This window comes from Coregonus clupeaformis, chromosome 19, assembly GCF_020615455.1.
Source record: "Coregonus clupeaformis isolate EN_2021a chromosome 19, ASM2061545v1, whole genome shotgun sequence".
Classification (NCBI taxonomy): domain Eukaryota; kingdom Metazoa; phylum Chordata; class Actinopteri; order Salmoniformes; family Salmonidae; genus Coregonus; species Coregonus clupeaformis.
Genome location: NC_059210.1, coordinates 9,437,155 through 9,459,996, shown reverse-complemented (window position 1 = coordinate 9,459,996; position 22,842 = coordinate 9,437,155). Strand labels below are relative to the sequence as shown.

Here is a 22,842-nt window from a genome sequence, read left to right as displayed (position 1 = left end):
CCAGCTAGGAGCCACTGCCTGTCCCATGTATGCTCTGCATTGTGTACTTGTATGTGCAACCGTTGGTGCTAAAAAAATAACGGGCACGTGTTCTAAACATGTGACATGGTGCATACCGTGTTCTATTTACATTCTGTTGTCTTGGAACAGCGTTGCGTTACTGTTCTGTCATTCAATTCTGTCTTCCACCTTCTCTCTTTTTCTCTCCTCTCTCTGCAGGATGCTGTTTTGTAACGTTTTATACCAGAAAAGCTGCCCTGGAGGCCCAGAATGCATTGCACAACATAAAGACCTTAACTGGGGTGAGTAAGCAGGAGGCGTGTGTGTGTGTGTGTGTGTGTTAGGGCTAACCCCATTTACTCGACTGGTCGATTGTTAGTCGTCCAAGATTTTTTTGTTGTTGTTGAGCAGTGGCAAATATAAGAAAAAATGTATGACACGAGACACCTGTCTGATTCACGCCTGTCTCAGTGGACTAAACTATTGCAGAGTCCACTGTGATGTCACACCAGTAGTACATTTACTGTTAATTCCCACCAACCTAGGCTACACTTGTGAGAAATGTTTTTGATTTATTTCATTCCATTTACGAGTTGTCAATTTATTCATTGACAGGAGCGCTCCAAACAAAAGACAATCTTGAGTAAGGACACACACCTGATCATGCATTAAAGTAGGCCTAGACTACCTGGCCTGCGTGCAAATGTTGGCCTGTAAATGTGCCCATTTGGGGATCTGGTACTGTTTCTGATTGCCTTAACTCTCCATCACTGTGTAGCTTCTCACAGTAATTTTCTTCTCACAGTAACTTTCCATCCAACTAAATATACTTTCCTGCAACCCGCCTCACCCAATGTGGAAGGGATTCTATTATTTCTTTATACCTTTTTTTATCTAGAACCTCCGGCGGAAACTAGCTACTTGCTATTAGCCACCGTTAGCGGTCTTCACCATTGTCCGTGGCCTGCACTACCTACCAACCAGGTCTAGCCTGGACAATTATCGGCCAGTCTGCACAGCGCGCTATCGACCCAGAGCATATCAGATTTTCTGCCGGAATCACTGGACCTTAACAACGGTTCATCGCAACTAGACTTCTGTAACCGTAAAAGCCTTGGTTTCTTGCATGTTTAACATCAGAAGCCTCCTTCCTAAGTTTGAGTTATTCACTGCGTTAGCACACTCCGCCAACCCTGATGTTCTAGCAGTGTCTGAATCCTGGCTTAGGAAGGCCACCAAAAATGCAGAAATGGCCATCCCCAACTACAACATTTTCCGTCTAGATAGAACTGCCAAAGGGGGTGGAGTTAGCCTGCAGAGCTCTATCATACTATCCAGGTCTGTGCCCAAACAGTTTGAGCTTCTACTTCTAAAAATCCACCTTTCCAGAAATAAGTCTCTCACTGTTGCCGCTTGCTACAGACCCCCAGCTGTGCCCTGGACACCATATGTGAATTGATTGCCCCCCATCTATCCTCAGAGTTCGTACTGCTTGGTGACCTAAACAGGGATATGCTTAACACCCCGGCCATCCTACAATCTAAACTAGATGCCCTCAATCTCCCACAAATTATCAAGGAACCTACCAGGCACAACCCTAAATCCGTAAACATGGGCACCCTCATAGATATCATCCTGACTAATTTACCCTCTAAATACACCTCGGCTTTCTTCAACCAGGATCTCAGCGATCACTGCCTCATTGCCTGCGTCCGTAATGGGTCCGCGGTCAAACGACCTCCCCTCATCACTGTCAAACGCTCTCTAAAAACATTTCAGCGAACAGGCCTTTCTAATTGACCTGGCCCAGGTATCCTGGATGGATATTGACCTCATTCCGTCAGTAGAGGATGCCTGGTTGTTCTTTTAAAAGTGCTTTCCTCTCCATCTTAAATAAGCATGCCCCGTTCAAAAAATCCCCAGAGATTGGAAAGCTGCCGCGGTCATCCCCCTCTTCAAAGGGGGTGACACTCTAGATCCAAACTGTTACAGACCTATATCCATCCTGCCCTGCCTTTCGAAAGTATTTGAAAGCCAAGTTAACAAACAGATCACCGACCATTTAGATTTCCACCGTACCTTCTCCGCTATGAAATCCGGTTTCTGAGCTGGTCATGGATGCACCTCAGCCATGCTCAAGATCCTAAACGATATAATAACCGCGATCGATAAAAGACAGTACTGTGCAGCCGTCTTCATCGACCTGGCCAAGGCTTTTGACTCTGTCAATCACCGCATTCTTATTGGCAGACTAAATATCCTTTGTTTCTCAAATGACTGTCTCGCCTGGTTCACCAACTACCTCTCAGAGTACAATGTGTCAAATTGGAGGGCCTGTTGTCTGGACCTCTGGCAGTCTCTATAGGGGTGCGACAGGGTTCAATTCTCGGGCCAACTCTATTCTCTGTGTATATTAATGATGTCGCTCTTGCTGCTGGTGACTCTCAGATCCACCTCTACGCAGACGACACCATTTTGTATACATCTGGCCCTTCATTGGACACTGTGTTAACAAACCTCCAAACGAGCTTCAACGCCATACAACACTCCTTCCGTAGCCTCCAACTGCTCTTAAACGCTAGTAAAACTAAATGCATGCTCTTCAATCGAACGCTGCTTTCACCCGCCTGCCCGACTGACTAGAATCACTACTCTCGTCGGGTCTGACTTAGAATATGTGGACAACTACAAATACCTAGGTGTCTGGTTAGACCGTAAACTCTCCTTCCAGACTCACATTAAGCATCTCCAATCCAAAGTTAAATCTAGAATCGGCTTCCTATTTCGCAACAAAGCCTCCTTCACTAATGCTGCCAAACATGCCCTCGTAAAACTGACTATCCTACCGATCCTTGACTTCGGCGATGTCATTTACAAAATAGCCTCCAACACTCTACTCAGCAAATTGGATGTAGTCTATCACAGTGCCATCCGTTTTGTCTCCAAAGCCCCATACACTACCCACCACTGTGACCTGTACGCTCTTGTTGGCTGGTCCTCACTACATGTTCGTCGTCAAACCCACTGGCTCCAGGTCATCTATAAATCACTTCTAGGCAAATCCCTGCCTTAGCTCATTGGTCACCATAGCAACACCCACCCGTAGTATGCGCTCCAGCAAGTATATCTCACTGGTCATCCACAAAGCCAACACCTCCTTTGGCCACCATTCCTTCCAGTTCTCTGCTGCTAATGACTGGAACGAACTGCAAAAATCTATGAAGCTGGAGACACTTATCTCCCTCATTAACTTTAAGCATCAGTTGTCAGAGCAGCTTACCGATCACTGCACCTGTACACAGCCCGTCTGTACCCCATATTATTTATTTTGCTCATTTGCACCCCAGTATCTCTATTTGCACATCATCTTCTGCACATCTATCACTCCAGTGTTAATACTAAATTGTAATTATTTTGAACTATGGCCTATTTATTGCCTTACCTCCATAACTTACAACATTTGCACACACTGTATATAGATTTTCTATTGTGTTATTGACTGTAAGTTTAGTTTATTCCATATTTAACTCTGTGTTGCTGTTGTTTTTATCACACTGCTTTGCTTTATCTTGGCCAGGTCGCAGTTGTAAATGAGAACTTGTTCTCAACTGGCTTACCTGGTTAAATAAAGGTGAAATAAAAAATACAAATATATCTTATCCCTTGCGCAAAATAGTCTACAGCTGTGTCTGTCTGGAGCTCACTGGCACAGCAAACTCTGAGGGCCCAGAATATTTTATACAATGTTGAAAGTTTGCTAGCATGATCGGACTGGACCAAGTTAATAGTTGATACAATGTTTCAAGGTCCTTGCAGACCGGCCATGTGTAGCCAATGTGATTTATAGGAGATTTTATTTTTATCAGGATATTTTCTACCTGCAGGCTGCAATGTTTTTATTTGTTGGTTTATGTAGGCTATTTTTTCATATTGGCAATGGCAATTACTTTTAGATTTGTATCATTTTCATTTAGATGTAATTTAGAATTAACCACGTGACATTGATTTTGAGAGATGAATACTTTTTATTATAAATGAAATGAAACTGTGCCACAAATGTGCATATAGAAATCATGACTGGCACGCAGATCAGTAGAAATGTTACGATAGCTTGTGACTCCAAATGGAAAAGGTTGCCGAGCGCTGGTGTAGCCTATTACCGGCAGCTTCAGGAGCGTAGCAGCAGCGGGAGGAGGGCTGGGAACAGGTTTTCTTCGGCTGGCTATTGATCTCTGGAAAATGGACTCTCTCTGACGTGATAACCAAACAGCCGTGTCCACATTGACCTAGCGCTCTCTCTCTCTCTGACGTGATAACCAAACAGCCGTGTCCACATTGACCTAGCGCTCTCTCTCTCTCTGACGTGATAACCAAACAGCCGTGTCCACATTGACCTAGCGCTCTCTCTCTCTCTGACGTGATAACCAAACAGCCGTGTCCACATTGACCTAGCGCTCTCTCTCTCTCTGACGTGATAACCAAACAGCCGTGTCCACATTGACCTAGCGCTCTCTCTCTCTCTGACGTGATAACCAAACAGCCGTGTCCACATTGACCTAGCGCTCTCTCTCTCTCTGACGTGATAACCAAACAGCCGTGTCCACATTGACCTAGCACTCTCTCTCTCTCTGACGTGATAACCACACAGCCGTGTCCAGATTGACCGAACGCTCTCTCTCTGACGTGATAACCAAACAGCCGTGTCCAGATGAAGACCCAAACACAGAGAGACTGGTCAGGTAAAGGCCTGGTCAGGTAAAGGCCTGGTCAGTAGCCTTCTCCTGGTCTAAGAGCCTGAGGTAAACCTGAAAGGCCTGTCAGGTAAAGGCCCAACCAGGAAGAGCCTGGTCAGGTAAAGGCCTGGTCAGGTAAAGGCCTGGTCAGGTAAAGGCTGCTTTGCTTGAAGGGACACTAGCCTAGCTAGCCAACTCACTGAAGCACACACACACACATAGTCTTAAAGTAGAGCAAATGATTAATCATGCTTGTCCTCATGAATCATAGATGCGAATCTACATTTTTATTTTTGAAGTAAGAAAGGACGGGGGGGGGAGTGTACGAAGTATATTGCTCCTAGCAATGAAGTCTGCTGAGATAGAAACCGAGAGATGAAGGTGGATAGAGATGGAGAGCGACCGAAAGAGGAAGATGGAGAGAAGGAAAGAGTGTCTCCTAACTCATCTGATAGAGATTAAAGCTCAGTCAACTGGAACAAGTGTAATTGCTTGTTAAAGCTTTGCCTCCCCGTTCATCCAGGCCCCTACATTACTATCTGCTTCCAATCAATGAAATCAATACTTAACTAACTCTGTCTACAATCAAATCAATAACTTCACCTTATTGGAAAGGGAGAGAATTTCAGGTCAGGAGTGGGACTGAGTGGTAAAGAATTTGAACCAGTGTGATAAGAGAAGGGATAATAATTATACAGTTCAGGGTTGGGGTCAATTCCAATTTAATCAGGAAGTTAAATGGAATTTCAGAATGCTGACTGAATTGAAATGGAATTGACCCCAACCCTGAAACCTACATTAGCATTACATTTACATTACATTTTAGTCATTTAGCAGACGCTCTTATCCAGAGCGACTTACAGTTAGGCTTGATGAGCAAAGTGTGATTGCATTACACATACAAACCTTAAAGCTGCAATATGTAACTTTTTGGGTGACCTGACCAAATTCACACAAATGTGTGTTATAGATCTAACATTGTCATTGAAAGCAAGTCTAAGAAGCGGTAGATCTGTTCTAATTCTGTGCTTCCCGTTCTAAAGTTTAGTTTTTGCGTCTCTCTTACTTTCGGTTTTACACACTAGCTTCAAACAGCTGAAAAATACCATATCTTTGGTTATGGAAAAGCTATTTCACAGCGGTTTAGATGGTACAATGATTCTCTAAACTATACTTGCTTGTTTTGTGTGTCAACCTGAAATTGTGTGGCGAACTATTAGCATTTTAGCAACAAGGAAATGGCAGTGATTTCTGCAAAGGGCATCTTTAACCTACAGTATAAATATCACTGTCTCAAGCATAGAGCTCGGCGATATGGAAAGAAATCGACTGAATTATCACAAGGATAAATTGAACAATAAGTTTATAACAATGTGCACCACAGTTCTTTTTTATATTACTTTTAATGAATTTTATTAACTACTACCACTACATTGTAGCGATCAATTGTCCCATTAACAATCACCCAAAGGAGCACATTTATTTCATTTTAAAAACAATTCTCTAGTAGGGCCCTATAGGTTATTTATCGTAATTAACGTTATCAGCCAAATGTCCACAATAAGCGGTCGATGTCGATTACATTTTCGGTTTATCGTCCCAGCTCTACTCTGGCAGTTAACGCATTATCAAATAGTGTATTTTGAACGGCTGCTCCCTACCTCAGCCAGTCACGCTGCTCCTGGCATTGACTGGAGACCCATGGTGTGTCAGTGGAAAAGCTTGCGTCCCTGTCGGTTGCTAGACCTGGGTTCAAATACTATTTAAAATAATTTAACATACCTGAGCTGTTCGTGAACTTCTCTGTTGCAATGGAACCAAACATGCAAAACCTGTCATGGCCACCCATTTGACACACCAGGCAGGCTAAAGGAAACACTCAAAGTTTATTTGAAAGATTTCAAATAGTATTTGAATGCAGGTAGGTCTTCCTGTCGCACTGACTCCCTGTGTCTGCCTTCCTCCCCTTGGTGAGTGATGCCGGTCCTCATACAGAGAGGGCCATCTGTCGATTTTCTCTTAGTTCCCTTTCCTCTCGAAATACAACACATTTCATAACTGCCTCTTGTTTTTATCATGAGTGCTCAAGCGAGGGAGTAAAATTTCCAAAGTTGTCATAAATACACAGAAATACATTTTAAACTTAGACATATTTTTAAGCCTAGCCTTATTTCTCGTGGTTCCCTTCTCTAGAAAAATAACAGCATTTCATACAGTCAGCCTTGTGTGTGTGTGTGTGTGTGTGTGTGTGTGTGTTTTGTTTTGATTTGATCTTGAGAGCTTGCTCGAGTAAGATATCCAATCATTTCCCATGATAAATAAACATAACTTGAAACCTTGCAACCTCACTCTTATCTCTATTCCCCTTACTTAAAAATGAGTCACTTCGCTATATATTCCTTCAGTTCCCTTTCCTGCTGTCTCTGTGCCAACATGGCAGGTGTAGATTGCTAATCCAAGAGGCTAGCTCTTCAGATCCACTTCTCCCTCAGCATATTAAAGGATCCAGTGGAACTGCCGGGGGAAATAAATTGCAGGTGGAATATGTCATTTGGAGACTGATTGGATTTTCTGCCAGCTTCTTGTTGGAGCTCTAGCTAAGATGTGGCCGCTCATTTTTGGAGCGTGTTAGCAATGCTAGTGGAAATGGATGGTATTAGTTAGCGTTCCATTCACAATAGCTATCACTTGAAAGGGCAGTAAACATTTCGAAGCAGACCAGGGGAGAGCAATACTTGTGAAATGAGTGTAAAAACCAGTAAGGGGGCAACATGGGCTTTTTCTATATTCTCCATCTGTCACCTTCCCTTCATCTGCACTGATTGGGAAAGACTGTACAAACCTGTGAAAACAATATGGCGGAAGCAACCTCATCATTAGGCTTGCTTTCACCTGACCTTATCAGTTCAGATGGAGAGGAGGCTAGGAGAGGACAGGGTTTTAAACAATTGAGAGAGCCAGGGAGGAATCAACAACCAAGCAGCACCTGGTCCGTTCATCGTCGTGGGAACTAACGGGTTGTTGGCGTGTGTGATTTGTGATGACAGGTGTGATGATGGCATGATGTTAAACATGTTTCTTCCGTGTTCTCCTTCCAGATGCATCATCCCATCCAGATGAAACCCGCCGACAGTGAGAAAACAAACGGTGAGTGACATCACCGCAGATACGCTGTGGCACGGGCTGAAGCCTGTCTAAGCAAAACATGACTTCTGACCAGTTAAAGAGAATGGGGCTGCGTCTCACTTCCATATGTACTGCTCTACTTTTGACCAGTTAAAGAGAATGGGGCTGCGTCCCACTATTCCATATGTACTGCACTACTTTTGACCGGGGCCCATTAGGAATAAATAGGGAACAGGGTGCTATGTGGGGCGCAACCTGAGATCAGAACACAACTAATGTCGACCATGAAATCCCGGAGGAAGTGGGGAAATTACAAGGGGGGGGGGAAATCTCATCACTTTAAGTTTTCATTTTTTACAATTTTATTTAAAAAAAAAAAAATGTGTTCCCACACAATGTCCCAAATGGTAGTCTGGTCCCAGATTTGTTTGTGATGCCAAGGCATGAGAATGATCAAAGGAGTTTGCTGTACAGCAACAAACTGATCTGGGACCAGACTGCCTGACGCGATCTCCACGTGCACTCATTCCTTCCTCTTCTCCCACTTTACTCTCTCTTTTCCTTTCTCAGAATCACATTTACACCCAGAATGTTACTTGGTGATATGAATCTGATAGCAATAGACAACATATAGGCTAGAGACAGTTTACATGCATTATATACAAAATAGATAGTGAACGTAGAACTGTAGGGTATGAGTGAATTTACAGTTAGGAAGATACAATTTACAGCATAAATATCTACACAGTGTACAAAACATTAGGAACACCTGCTCTTTCCATGACATAGCTTTCCCCTTGTCAGTCTATGATCCCTTATTGATGTCACTTGTTAAATCCACTTCAATCAGTGTAGATGAAGGGGAGGAGACGGGTTAAAAAGCCTGGAGACAATTGAGACATGGATTGTGTATGTGTGCCATTCAGAGGGTGAATGGGCAAGACAAAATATTTAAGAGCCTTTGAATGGGGTATGATAGTAGGTGCCAGGCGCACCGGTTTGTGTCAAGAACTGCAACGCTGCTGGGTTTTTCCACGCTTAAGTTTCCTGTGTGTATCAAGCATGGTCCACCATTTTTAATGGACATCCAGCCAACTTGACATAACTGTGGGAAGCACTGGACTAAACATGGGCCAGCATCCCTGTGGAACGCATTCGACACCTTGTAGAGTCCATGCCCCAACGAATTGAGGCTGTTCTGAGGACAAAAGGGGGTGCAACTCAATATTAGGAAGGTGTTCCTAATGTTTTGTACACTCAGTGTATATGCAGAGGTGGGGATGTGCACTTCAATAATTGCTTTATTTCTCTATTTCAGCGGTGGAAGACAGAAAACTCTTTATCGGAATGGTGACCAAGAAATACGGCGAGAATGAGGTCCGGTTGATGTTCTCTGCTTTTGGCCAGATAGAGGAATGCCGAATTCTCCGTGGACCCGACGGTCTGAGCAGAGGTGGGTTGTGGGTAACGCAGTGTCACTCTCCTCCACGCTTCCTTTATAAGAGCGTGGTGATATTAACACCAAGGTATTGGGTTCAATTCCCGAAGGAATCATAATACACATAGAAAAAAATATATGCATGTCAAATGTACTGCAAGTCGCTTTGGATAAATAATCTGTTTAGGTATTATGGTAGTGGCTTCCTCTTTAAATGTCCCCCCCCACACCACAGAGCAGAGAGAGAGAGGGGTCCATACCGCCACTCCACCCTCCTACCTCTCTGAGCAGAGTGAGGGGGGCCGCACCACCGCTCTCACCTCTGCCTGTAACAAAATATCCCGGCCGTCGTCATGGCAACCCCTAGCTGCTGGTGTTCTGGGCCGGGCTCAGCTGGCAGCACAGGACACACACACACACACACACACCCAGTCAGTGCTGCACCGCCCCCACTATGCTCCACAAAGGATGGGATTATTCCTCTCCGCCTGCCGCAACTTCTATCTGTCTGTCTGTGCCGCAGAAGACGCCATAAAAGCCAATGAGTGGAAAGCAGAGCAGAACATGCAGAACACAGCTCAAACTGTCACTGCGCCCTGTCGTTAGATATTAGCCGTGTTGAGTGTCTGTCATTGTAGCATGTGATGTTGCCATGCCGTTTCTATGCCGATATCTCTACATTTCAGTTACCCCCATCCATAGTGTGTTGTGTTAGTTATCACATTCACCCCGTCGCCCCATCCTCAGCTTCTCTTAATTGTGATATAATACGTCCGTTACTGTTACGTCACCGTGATTGTTGTTGTTGTGACTGTTGTCGTTGTGTTCTTTCTTCCATGTACTAACCAGTGAGAGCGGTCTCTTCTGTCGGTGTGCTTGGAGTGCCGTTCATTCTGCTACTGTGTTACTGTGTAATGTGTAACGTTTCATAACGACGTGTCCAAATACCTTTTTTTGTCTGGTTTTGTTTCTTCTTTGTCCCCCCTCTTGTTCCCCCTCCCCTACAGGCTGTGCGTTTATCACATTTTCTACCAGGGCTCAGGCTGCGAATGCAATCAAAACCATGCATCACTCTCAGACTATGGAGGTACTGTATCCCTTAGCACATATTTGTATTTATTAATTTTTTTAATCTGTTTTAGAGGAAGCCTAATGAATCCATAATATCCCACAAATGTATTGATAATGTGACGTGTCAGTTGCAAAGCACCCTACAACCTCTTACACAAGTGTTTACCAACGTTAAACATGGTAGAACATAGACTCCACTCTATCGAATAGGGCGTTAACTGAAATATAGGCTACTGTATTTGAGTATCTGTCCCGCTAAATCCGTTCAAAACTGGGCCAGTATTCCTGTTGGAGCAGTTCAGTGCTTAGTAACTGGGCCAGTATTCCTGTTGGATCAGTTCAGTGCTTAGGAACTGGGCCAGTATTCCTGTTGGAGCAGTTCAGTGCTTAGGAACTGGGCCAGTATTCCTGTTGGATCAGTTCAGTGCTTAGGAACTGGGCCAGTATTCCTGTTGGATCAGTTCAGTGCTTAGTAACTGGAGCAGAAGTAATGTGACGGCCAACATGTCAGCGGCTCCCTAGTGAAGCATCCAACCGATCCCTAATTAGGAACAACTCATTAAACCCAACTCATCTCTGGACCTCGGAGATTAGAACTAGGTCCCACTAATGGTGGCACCCTTTTTGAGGGTTGCTATAAAATGGTGAAATTCTGGAAATGTTTTAACAATTCCCAGGTTTTCCAGAAGTCACGGTTGAAGCGTTCCCTCATGATTCCATGCATCCTGTGACTGGGTTTTCTGGGGATTTTTGGGAACATTTCCAGGCATTTTACAACCCTAGTAGTCCCTTTTACTGTCTGTTACCCCCTGGTCCTACGGGAGGTGCGACTAGTGTTGAAAGTCATTTCCTGTCAAGCCTAGTTCCCTCGTCTGGCTCTCTAACACAGATACCCTCCGCATGTCTCCGTCTGGTCTCTCCAGTGACCCGTCAATATCTGCCTTGTAATGTCTGTCTGTTACAGAAGAATACAGCGCTATGCTATGTATGAGTTTTGTTGTGGCAAAATGTCTTATCTAGTTATGTCATGACTTGGACGTACACATCCGTGTGTGTGTGTGTTTGTGTGTGTGGAGTCGACTCTCCTCAGCCTCAGTCCCTCCCTTCCGCCCCAATCCTCGTTTTGAGCCATACCCTCCATTGTTAAAAAGTGTAATTGTCTGTCTGTCTGAACATTATCCCTTCCTGGTTCTGTCTGTGGAACGTTGCCTGGCTTTGTCGTGCATGGCAGTGTGTTTGTTTACGATTTGAATGCAACACTTTGACAAGTTTATTTAAAGAAATACATTTCCCAGTTTACCACAGGATAGTCCATCCCCTACAAATGGGGATTCCTGACAAATGACCTTGCAGATTTTACTCTGTGATAGTGTCTCTGTACGTGACAGTGTGTGAACTTCACTGGGTGACATCTAGCCCTCCCCCTCCCCCACTACAGGGCTGCACTTCCCCCATGGTGTGTAAGTTTGCGGACACTCAGAGGGACAAGGAGCAGCGGCGCCTGCAGCAGCAGATGGCCCAACAGATGCAGCAGCTCAACAGCGCCTCCACCTGGGGAAACCTGGCAGGGCTGGGAGGCCTCACACCACAGTACCTGGCTGTAAGTACGCCTTAATACCAGGGTTGGGGGTCAATTCAGAAAGTAAACCAAATTCCAATTCCACATTTTACTCATTTGAAAAGCGTTGAGGAGAATTGCAATTTCAGTGTACTTCCTGAATTGACTGGAATTTAAATGGAATTGACCCCAACCCTGCTTAATACTCCATAGTACTCTATAGTACACCACAGTGACCTGGTAGGCCTCACCACAGTACCTGGCACTAATTACACTATAGTACATAACAGTAACCTGGCAGTAAGTACACCTTAACATAGTACTCTATAGTACACCACAGTGACCTGGTAGGCCTCACCACAGTACCTGGCACTAATTACACTATAGTACATAACAGTAACCTGGCAGTAAGTACACCTTAACATAGTATTCTATAGTACACCACAGTAACCTGGTAGGCCTCACCACAGTACCTGGCACTAATTACACTATAGTACATAACAGTAACCTGGCAGTAAGTACACACCATAGTACACTATAGTGCACCACAGGGTTGGCCAGGCTGGGAGGCCTCGCACCACAATGCCTGTCAGTAAGTGGAAACCATCAATATACTTTGTTCATAAATATACACAGTTTATCATTGTTGGAAAGCATGGCATTGAGAAGTAATGGACTCTTTCTCAATTTGTTTTTCCTCGGTTCCTTGTCATCTCTCCTAGCCTTTTTCTCAAACCGTATTTGAGGAGGAGATCCAAGGTCCCTCCCCTCGGACCTTCTCCTCCAATGAGTTTTGAGGAGAGAGGACGCGAGGAATCATGGAAAGACTAAACTAATTGAGAAAGAGCACAAGTATCTCCTATTGTTCTAGAACTCACTCTTTCTCTTTCTTTCACAGTTGCTCCAACAGGCGACAGCTACCAGTAACCAGAGTAGTTTTGGTAACCAGAGTAGTTTTGGTAACCAGAGTAGTTTTGGTGGCATGCAGAGACTAGGAGGTGAGTCAATCACTGTCCCTGTTCCCGTTCCCCATAACTCCATCCCACTTCGATTAAACAAACAGACAACTGTTCATGTAAACAACCTTCTGACTCAGTGTTTCACTCCCACATAGTTTCACAACTACTAACATCACTTTACCCTTGAATGAGATCATCGTTGGGAAGATTAATCAGAGTAGCTATTCTAGGAGACACAAGTCTGCTGGGGACAAACTTAGAGGGGTGAATATCCAAAAACCTGTGGAGTGCCTCAAGGCAGTGTGCTAAGGTCACTTGTTTTCCTGTTATGTCAATGATATGAAGTCAGCTTCTTCTTGCCATCTTCTGTAAGCCGATGATTCCACTCTTCTGGTCTCCCATAAGGACAGCTGATGCAGCTCCATTTCCCCCCTCTCGGTTTTCATTGCAAATAGGAATCTGTTCTTAGTTGTATTTATCGAGGTATATCAATTATCTCTCCTCCCCTGTTCCAGCCATGTTAGCTGATCATGACAATATTACTTCTTATAATGAGGACGACGTTAAACATCTCCCTCTGTCTCCTCTTCCAGGTGTGAACCAGCTGCAGCTGCAGAACCTGGCCACGTTAGCTGCTGCCGCCTCTGCAGCCCAGAACTCAGGCGGCTCCACCAACGCCCTGTCAGCCAACGGAGCTTTAGGTAATCTCTACAACTCAGGTAAATATGGTACAGCACGTTCCTTTTACGTCTAGGTAGTCCGAACCCAGTTTCTCTCATTTTTACTTTTGTGTTATTAAAAAGTCGCCACCCACCAAAAGATTACAACTACAAGTGTCGTTCATTTGCATTTTGCCTGGATTATATCCGATCCACCACAGGTCCCCAGTTACATTCAGCTGTGGGCTGATCTTTCCTTGAGCGGATGGTCGGGAGGGCAGGAACATAGTTATAAATAACACTGCAATCCCAAACAGATATTGTATTTGTGATAAACAGAATAATTTCAATCCTTCATTACATTGGGATACGATCACATATGCCTCTATTTATGTGTGGGAATACTTGAATTGATTTCCTCAATTAAAATCACTTTGAGCTGATTTCCTGGTGATTTTTGTATTTTATTTCCAACAACGAAAACTATAATAAAATAAGACTTGGCCTCCCAAATAAATTCACCGGCCCGCAGGCCGCCTATTGGGGAACCACTATACGCTATAGCTTATTTGCTTTTTGTCATCTTTAATTTACTTACGACTATGTGAGTTAATCAGTTGAATTGATAGATTAGTTTGTGGAGTGAGTGAGTCTCTGTTTACCTAACGGTGATCTCTCCCCAGCAGCAGGCCAGACAGCAGGTTCCAGCGCAGGTGCAGCCATGAACACCCTGGCCTCTCTGGGCCTGACCCAGGGCCTCGGCGGGGGCCTGGCGGGGGCCTCCATGGGTCTCAACAATCTCAACGCCCTCACTGGGGGGGTCAGCGGTGAGTACGCCCTGAGTGAGTACCGCACTAAAGAAAACATGACTTTACTACCTTTTCTTCAACCCTGTTTGTTGTTTCCGTCTTTCAAATCATACCTTCATTCTGTTGGTGATCAGGCTTCTTTAGATATCTGCCTGGTTTCACGGCCACAGATTGCCTGGTCCAGGACCAAAACGAATGCTTTGGAGAATCTCCATAAAAAATCTGTTTTTAGTCCAGGACCAGGCTGGTGTCTGGGAACCCAGCCACTATAGTCCTCATTGAATCTCAAATGTATGACTACACGAATGCCAGTCTTGTACGGTAGGGCCCGGACGATACCAGCATTGCACTATTTTTTTTCCCATGGCAAAAATGAAAACACGAAGCAGACCACTCTTTGGTCCTTTTAAAAACCTGCTGTATAAAATATAGTGTGCTATAGCCAGAAAATAAATCAATGTGACTCTAGATGACAACATAATGTTAGTTTCCAACATTAGGGCTGTTTTCCTAAATAAGTTAAATCTGCTTCGTGTTTTGTTTGCTTGCCACAATACTAATAATGAGTATCGCGATACTGGTATCGTCCCGGCCCTACTGTACGGTAGAAAGGACTAGGTGTCAAAGCCTGTCTGGCTGTTGTATCCACTTGCGTGGATATAATCTCTATTTTTGAATTGTCAAAAATAAATTCTATGTTTCCGTCTACTGTGTTAGGTATGGCTGCTATGAATGGGGGTCTGGGGGCCTCGATGGCCAACGGCTCTGGGGCGAGCTCCATGGATGCCCTGACCCAGGCCTACTCAGGGATGCAGCAGTACACTGCCTCCGCCCTGCCTTCCCTCTACAGCCAGTCCTTACTGCAGGGAGCAGCCGGCGGGAGCCAGAAGGAGGGTGGGTTTCAGGCCACACCATTTACCAATTATTGTTTTGTGTTGTAGTCATTTAGCAGACGCTCTTATCCAGAGCGACTTATAGTAGTGAGTGCATACATTTTCATACTTTTTTTTTCGTACTGGTTCCCCCGTGGGAATCGAACATATGTGGACCGTACATACAATTTCAAGCTTGTCTAGGATAACACAAAGTAAATTACTTATTTCCATTGGGATCCCTTTAAATTGACGTGTGTGTTTCCGAGTGCCCTGTAAGCCCATATGCGCTGGGCACCTAAAAAGGTGTATGACATTTAAAGAAGATAATTGATTAACCGAAGGGCACAGAGTCGCATGTTTACTGAGTACCACATCATTCTCTCTTTCAAAAAAAATTAAACTTTAAAAAACTGCGTCCTCTCCTTCATTGCTCCTTTAGCCAGGAGCCAGAAGGAGGGTGAGTCAGTCCACAGTCACACTAACCACACCTGGGTTCAGGTAGTATTGGCTTTCTTTCAAATACTTTGAGCATTTCCTTGAGCCTGCCACGAGTATGGTAAGTTAACCCCTAAACTTTAATCTTGGGTCAGTTTTGCTTTTACCCCACTAATGGTTACGGTTAGGTTTGGGGGAGGGTAAACTGGTCCTAGATCTGTACCTATGGGAGATTTTACCAGGGAGCCCTTGAGTGCCAGTTGGGCAGGCTTTGCACTTTTGGGACTATTCCATTGCGCTAGGCGAGCTCGATTTAAGTATTGGAAAGATTTCAAATACTGTTTTGAACCCAGGTCAGTCTGATGGCCGTAGGTGTGCTTTGGTGTTTCTTGATCTGTCAAAATGTTTCCTCCATTGACCTTAGTCTCTCTCTCCTCTCTTCCCACAGGTCCTGAGGGGGCTAACCTGTTCATATATCACCTGCCCCAGGAGTTTGGAGACCAGGATGTCCTTCAGATGTTCATGCCTTTTGGAAACGTCGTCTCTGCCAAAGTCTTCATTGACAAACAGACCAATCTGAGCAAGTGCTTCGGTACGTATGGTCGTCTTCGACCCCCTAAACATGAGCATAGAGATAGATGGATGGATAGATACAGGCCATCGTAAAATTCCAGAAGTGTTCTCTTTTTGTTGCTCCAATTCTAAAATGCATAGATCAATGTTTTATTGCTTACATAAGAGTTTAGTTTACCACAGACACAGCTCTCTCGCTAACTTGCATGCTTAATATAACTTTAATAGCTGTTTACTAGTATTTACCTTTCCCTCGTCCATTCCTCAGGGTTCGTCAGCTACGACAATCCGGTGTCTGCGCAGGCCGCCATCCAGGCCATGAACGGCTTCCAGATCGGCATGAAGAGGCTCAAGGTGCAGCTGAAGCGCTCCAAGAACGACAGCAAACCCTACTGATCGTACCCAGGGCAGGGGCCTTCCCCCTGGCTCTGTGTTAGCAATGCTAGGGTAAGTCTAAGTCTACCCAACCAGCTAGCCAACCCACGACTAGAGCCGAGGCCACCCGATCGCCACAGCAGAGACTTATTTCACTGGGGTATGGTGGAAAGGGGCTGTGGGTGTCATACCAACTCTCACCACAGGGGGGTCGTCGACGATTATTCTCTTAACGTTACGATCTTATCTCTCTACAATGTTTATTATTACACCCATCCATTCCTTTCACAGTTTCATCGTGTCATTTTTGAGTCGTATAAAGTGTTATAATTTATATGATTATTTATAGCTATCGATGGAGCCAATGTTCAAGGGAGTATTTTTGTGTCGTGTGATATAAAAGAGGGATCATACGGTTTCATTACCTCTACAAGGTTTAAAATACAGGTTGACTAAGGATCAGACACACAGGCTTGATTCTGTCAGATTTTCTGAGCTTTTGGTCTTCAGTCTGTCGCATTGATCTCTATGTGAAGCTCCTGTTTACTTTCTCTCTCTGCTTCCACCTTTTTCTCGCATTCTTTCTCTCTTAATCTAAGCCATGTCAAGCTGCTGGGGCTACCTCTGCTCTCATCGCTCTTTCTTAATTAACTTCTTCCAATCATTCCATCCATCTGTCCAAGTCTTCCCTAAAGGGACTGACTGGAGATGGATCAGTGTATGTCTGAGTCTCTCTACCATACATCTAGTGATGTCATTTCCTAATCTGGTGATGTCATTTCCTGTGTCAAACCTGTGTATTGTTTTGTGTGTGGGGAAAGATCATCCCCGATTTGCAGTTAATGCTATGTGTGGTGACTGGCAGTTGTTGGTTGATTGTGCCTCATGGTTGAAAGGTTCTTGTGCTGTGGCTCTGTCTAACTTATCTCTCTCTCTACACCTCTCTCTCTCTCTCTCTCTCTCTACATCTCTCTCTCTCTCTCTCTCTCTCTCTACATCTCTCTCTCTCTCTCTCTACATCTCTCTCTCTACACCTCTCTCTCTCTCTCTCTCTCTCTCTACATCTCTCTCTCTACATCTCTCTCTCTCTACATCTCTCTCTCTCTCTACACCTCTCTCTCTCTCTCTCTCTCTCTCTCTCTCTACATCTCTCTCTCTACATCTCTCTCTCTCTACATCTCTCTCTCTCTACATCTCTCTCTCTCTCTCTACATCTCTCTGTCTCTCTCTCTACATCTCTCTCTCTCTACATCTCTCTCTCTACATCTCTCTCTCTACATCTCTCTCTCTACATCTCTCGCTCTACATCTCTCTCTCTTGCTCATCTCTCTCTCGCTCTCATCTCTCTCTCGCTCTACATCTCTCTCTCTCTCTCTCTCTCTACATCTCTCTCTCTACATCTCTCTCTACATCTCTCTCCGTGTTTTTTCTTCCCTTTTTTTTAGAACAAATCTTCATGCCTGTTTGCTCATCGTTAGCCTAGCATGTCCTCATGGTGTTGAAAGCCAACTCCAAACTCCTCTTCCTCCCGGCTACTCCTCATCATCCTCCCACCATTGGCTCTTTGATGCCGCTCTAAAGCTCACCTGACCAATAGGCTACCTGGCCACACACCCCGCTGACCTTTTGACCTATGACATTTGACCTTAGCTCAACATGATTGGGTGCGTCCAAAATGGCACCCAGTTACCTATACAATGCACTACTTCTGGCCAGAGCCTTTTTGACCAGTGCAAATTACTGCACTATATAGGGAATATGCTGTCATTTTGGATACAGTCCTGATTTTTTTGCATGTAACTTTTTGTTTGTTTTTTCCTGTATCAAATGTGAGGGGAGGTCGGTCAAGCAAAATCAATGTGAAATCTTACCTGCGGTCATTTCATTTAAAATACTTTGAATTTGTAAAAAAAAACTTGCGAATGCAAAAAAAAAAAAAACTTGTTTTAAAAGCCTGTGGGATTGTTTTTTTTTAATTATTTTGTAATTTGCTTGTTTCTGTTGCTTGTTTCTTTTTACCTCTTCTCTCTCAGTATAAAGTTCACTTGAAAGTTTGAATACAGGGACTAGCACAGTGCTGTGCTGCTTTGTGCCATTAGCAATATGTCTGCTTCTGAAACAACAAAATAATGCTGTGTCCAAAATCGCACCCCATCTCCAATGTAGCGCACCACTTTTGACCCGGGCCCTGGGCTCTAGTCAAAAGTAGTGCACTATGTAGGGAATAGGGTTCCATTTCAGACGCGCACCCTAAGACCACTTGACTCGCAACACTTTTAAAAACAAGTCTGATTATCAACCAGAATGCCCCTCAGTGCTCTGTTTAGGTTTTTCACATTTTCCATTTTGTCACCAAGGCTGTTTTAAAAAGAGACTCTTGGCTTTCATTAACGAAAATATGTGTATTTACCTATTTTGCTTTATTTTTTCAAAAATATTGACGGCACAATAGAGGTAGATTTGCTCTTGATTACTAGGGGAAATGACTACCTACATGAGTCTGAACTTTTTTAGAACTGATTCACAAATAGACAATCTGTGGTTTAAATGCACACTTAGATTACCTATATTTTATACCATTGAATCTATAGAAGTTTAAAGCTAAGTAAAACAGAAACCCAGGTTAACTTTGGGGTTCTTTTGTAGATTATGTTGTAACGTCATCTAGGGTCTTTAAGTGTATTCCATTTTTAAGTGGAACAACAACAAAAAAAAATCTGTTTGCTCGATCAACACAACACAGCCTTTCAAAAAAAATTACTAATTTACTAGTGGTGATGTTACTTACATGTGTTGTCAGAATTCCTTTCTGGGTTATTTGCTATTTTAACCTCTGCAAAAATGTATTTTTTGGGGGGGTGGACACATCAGTTAAGTAGATTGTCATTGTCTCATCTTGGGGAATATATTGACTACATTTTGATTTTCATTTTTTTTCCTACATTAAAAGAAAATAGTTTAAATTTAGTGTTAAATTCTTAAGGTCTTGAGAATTTTTTGTGAATTTCTTGTTGAGAATTAATTTCAGAAATTGATGTTTTTGTCTAGTATGGATGCCTCATATTGCAAGATAATGTCCATTACCACAGAAGACAGACGAGGCGTTTTTGTTTAAAGTGCCCATGTGTCAAACTCAGTGTTTTTTAAGTTCTTACAATATGCTTTCATGTGAGTGCCCAATTTTCCTCAAACACACACTTTGTTCTGTGACAGTAAGAACACTGGGAGCCCCTGAACGTGAAATCGCACACAGGGGAATGTTTATTCGATCTCTCTCTCTCTCTCTCACACACACACACACACACACACAAAAATGTATTTGTTGGTGATAAGATAGTTGAAATCACACGTTTAAGAAGAAAAAAAGTAATTTTCTATTCAAAACGGTCACACAGTATCTATGTGTTAACACTGCTGAACCTACCCCCCCCCCACCAAAAGTGTTGGTTTACAAAAGCATTCCATGTTTCGGCATAAAGTTTACTACTCAGATCAGAAGTGTCTTTTATTGGATGATAATGGACTAGCCTACTTTCTGTCAGTTGTACTGAAAAGATGATGGGACAGCTCAAATAATTTACATCCAGCCCCTGCATCTCGATCACCGCCCCCAAAGAAAGGTTCCCCAAAAACATGCGTACTTGGTCCCATATTCACAAAGCGTCTAGGATCAGGTCCCCCCTGTTCATGTAATCTTATTCATTTATATGATACAAAGTCGAAAACTGATCCTAGTTCAGTACTCCTACTCTGATACGCTTTATGAATACGACCCAGAAGGCGCTAAACAAGGGTTGTCAACTCAGGGTCCTTTGTGTTTGAGATTCAGCTGTGTGTGGAAGATGCAAGCACTGCCTACCGTGTCTTTCTCAACAGATTTGGGATTAACAAGCCACAAAATGCATATTTTTTTTTTGCCGTTTTTGTTTAGTTTTTTTAAAACTTACAAATCACCCAAGATGGCACCCGTTTTATCTAGGAGGTTCTAGCAGCACCTGAGGAGTTTTGAAGTGTCTGTTGAATGGGAGTGATTTTTGATTTTGTCCGTTATATAATATTGGGGGAAATGTACATTTTTTTGCTAATCTGTTTGTTTTTGAAGCATGGGTTGGTGGCACTTCCCAGAACTACCAAGGTACCACTAATAAACAATATTTTATGTTGACTATGATGGAGAATGTGCTTTCTGCAGTGCGTTTTTCTATCCAAATGCAATACAAAACTCAGTGCCATATGTCTAGAAACTGCCTATCCAGATGCTAGTAGGCCTTGGTTTAAGGACTAGAGATATGCTGCAGTTAGGAACGCTCAGTTTGCTTTTGTTATAATATAGATACCAGTGTGTCATGAAGGCTAAGTCACCCGCTGATGTGTTGTTTTCCACTTTGTGTCGCGTTATTGGTTCAAATGGTACGTGATTTACTGAATTTTAACACATTGGCAAGTAATTTGTGAATATTATTATTGTACAATAAACACCCTAAACCTTTTGAAGACAAATCCCCCTGTTAGTGAGTGGACAAAGTTGAGTGCTTTGCGGTACGGTCACAGACAGTGTATTGATATAATATGAATGCCTAGTTGTCAGGTAAAATGGTAATGTTATTGTATATTGATTTGATTTATTGATTATAGAATAGTAATATCCTTTTTCACATCAACCAAAACCTGGGAAGTGTGGCATGTTATTAAAATTAACTATAAGACCGTTTGTAAAACAATTTGTTATGTAGGCTACAACGAACTGTTAACAAATGTTAGTAAATATTTAATTGATTATAATGGGTAGTTATACAACTGTATTGTAAAGTGTTACCGTAAATGTTGAAATATAAGCACAATATAAAATCACACATGGGTCAGGGTATAGGAGCTAGAAACTCACTTCGGGGGCTTCCGTCACAACATTCATTTTTAATTACTCATTCCAAATGGCACCGTATTTCCCTACATAGTGCACTACTTTTGACCAGGACCTATGAATCTGTTCAAAAGTAGTGCACTATGCAGGGAAATACGGTGCCACTTGGGACTTCACTCAGTATCTCTATCACTGGTCACGGTTTTTCTGTTCTCTCATACTCTGAAGTGCTAAGTGAGTGGTAGCTTTGCTTCTCTTAGATGTTGTCTTGGTCAAACATCTCTGTCCTCTTTCTGTACCATTTGTCTTATCTGATGATTCATAATTGATAGGACGACTTTGTTCATGTTCTTCTCCACATAAATTATTTGATAGATGTTTGTGTTGTCTTGAGAAAAGCCAAAGTCGTGGTGCATCTTCATGTTGATCTTATCTGTAAAACATTATTACAGTAGTGATTTTCTGTTTTTAATTAAACCTTTGAAACTTGGGTGGGATTTGAAAAAAACGAAATGACGAAAAAAACTGGCTCTTTCCAATTTCTACAATACTGGCTGTGCATATGTATTTTGTACCAGTGAAGCTTTTTTTTTTATATTGGAAATAATTAAAGAAAAAAATATATATTGGAAAAAAAATGTCTGTCCTCTCTAAGGCCTTGAATGTGATAGTGTTGAGTTTGGCTTCTTGATGGTCGTCAATGATAACATTTCTGGTAGTACGTTTTTGTTTCTTAAATAAATAACCTTCATTTTGATTTCATTAACTTGCTTTCTACACGTTCCTCACTACTTTATTCAGTTTCTACTTTTGGGGGTGGGGATCCTCTAAAACCTTGGTCAGTTTCATGTTAGTGCTGTGCTCGCAGTCCACGTGGTTATTAAAAACGACCATCTGGGCTTATTATAGACAACTTGTATGGATAGATAAATGTCTTAGTTTAATAGAAAGTTAATTATTTGTTTTAGTTTCTGGGCTTTTTCCTTTTTACCCGTCGGTAGATATTTCTATTTTTCCCATAGAAGCAGTGGTGTGTAGTTGGAAATCAGAGTGTTTTATTTGGTAAATGTTTGTTCATGTGTGGTGTTTCTTTGCCTCTGTCTCCAAAATTAAACCATTTCCCCCTAATATTCAATGTGTCTGTGTGTTGTGTAGTCCCAGTGCCTGTCCAGTGTTGTGACAACATTTACAAACTCCCCAGTGTCTGTCTCCCTAACTTGTTTCTCTCCATTGTCCTTCTCTTTGCTTATTTATTTTGTTTCCAAGCGTTTGCTGATTTATAATTTGAGTAATAATATACCAGTAAACTAATATACAGTAGCCTATGGATGTAACATATTTGGGGGCCATGAGTGATTTGTGTGTTCTGT

The 22,842-nt window shown here is 43.0% G+C and overlaps 1 protein-coding gene across 10 annotated transcripts in view; it reads left to right on the top strand.

Annotated features, from left to right (window-relative positions):
- Positions 1–22,602, top strand: part of LOC121531608 (CUGBP Elav-like family member 2) — a 53,542-nt gene extending 30,940 nt beyond the window's left edge. For 4 of the 10 annotated variants that reach the window (XM_041836904.2, XM_041836914.2, XM_041836910.2 and 1 more), the window contains exons 3-15: positions 220–302; positions 7,832–7,880; positions 9,178–9,312; positions 10,305–10,384; positions 11,807–11,968; positions 12,825–12,924; positions 13,479–13,604; positions 14,228–14,386; positions 15,065–15,247; positions 15,668–15,685; positions 16,112–16,255; positions 16,505–16,683; positions 18,057–22,602. In XM_041836904.2, coding sequence (XP_041692838.1) covers positions 220–302; positions 7,832–7,880; positions 9,178–9,312; positions 10,305–10,384; positions 11,807–11,968; positions 12,825–12,924; positions 13,479–13,604; positions 14,228–14,386; positions 15,065–15,247; positions 15,668–15,685; positions 16,112–16,255; positions 16,505–16,632 — 1,367 coding nt within the window. In that variant the 3' untranslated portion in view covers positions 16,633–16,683; positions 18,057–22,602. The remainder of the gene's footprint in view (positions 1–219; positions 303–7,831; positions 7,881–9,177; positions 9,313–10,304; positions 10,385–11,806; positions 11,969–12,824; positions 12,925–13,478; positions 13,605–14,227; positions 14,387–15,064; positions 15,248–15,667; positions 15,686–16,111; positions 16,256–16,504; positions 16,684–18,056) is intronic. The other 6 variants (XM_041836905.2, XM_041836908.2, XM_041836906.2 and 3 more) reach the window with 6 other exon arrangements.
- Positions 22,603–22,842: the final 240 nt, after the last annotated feature.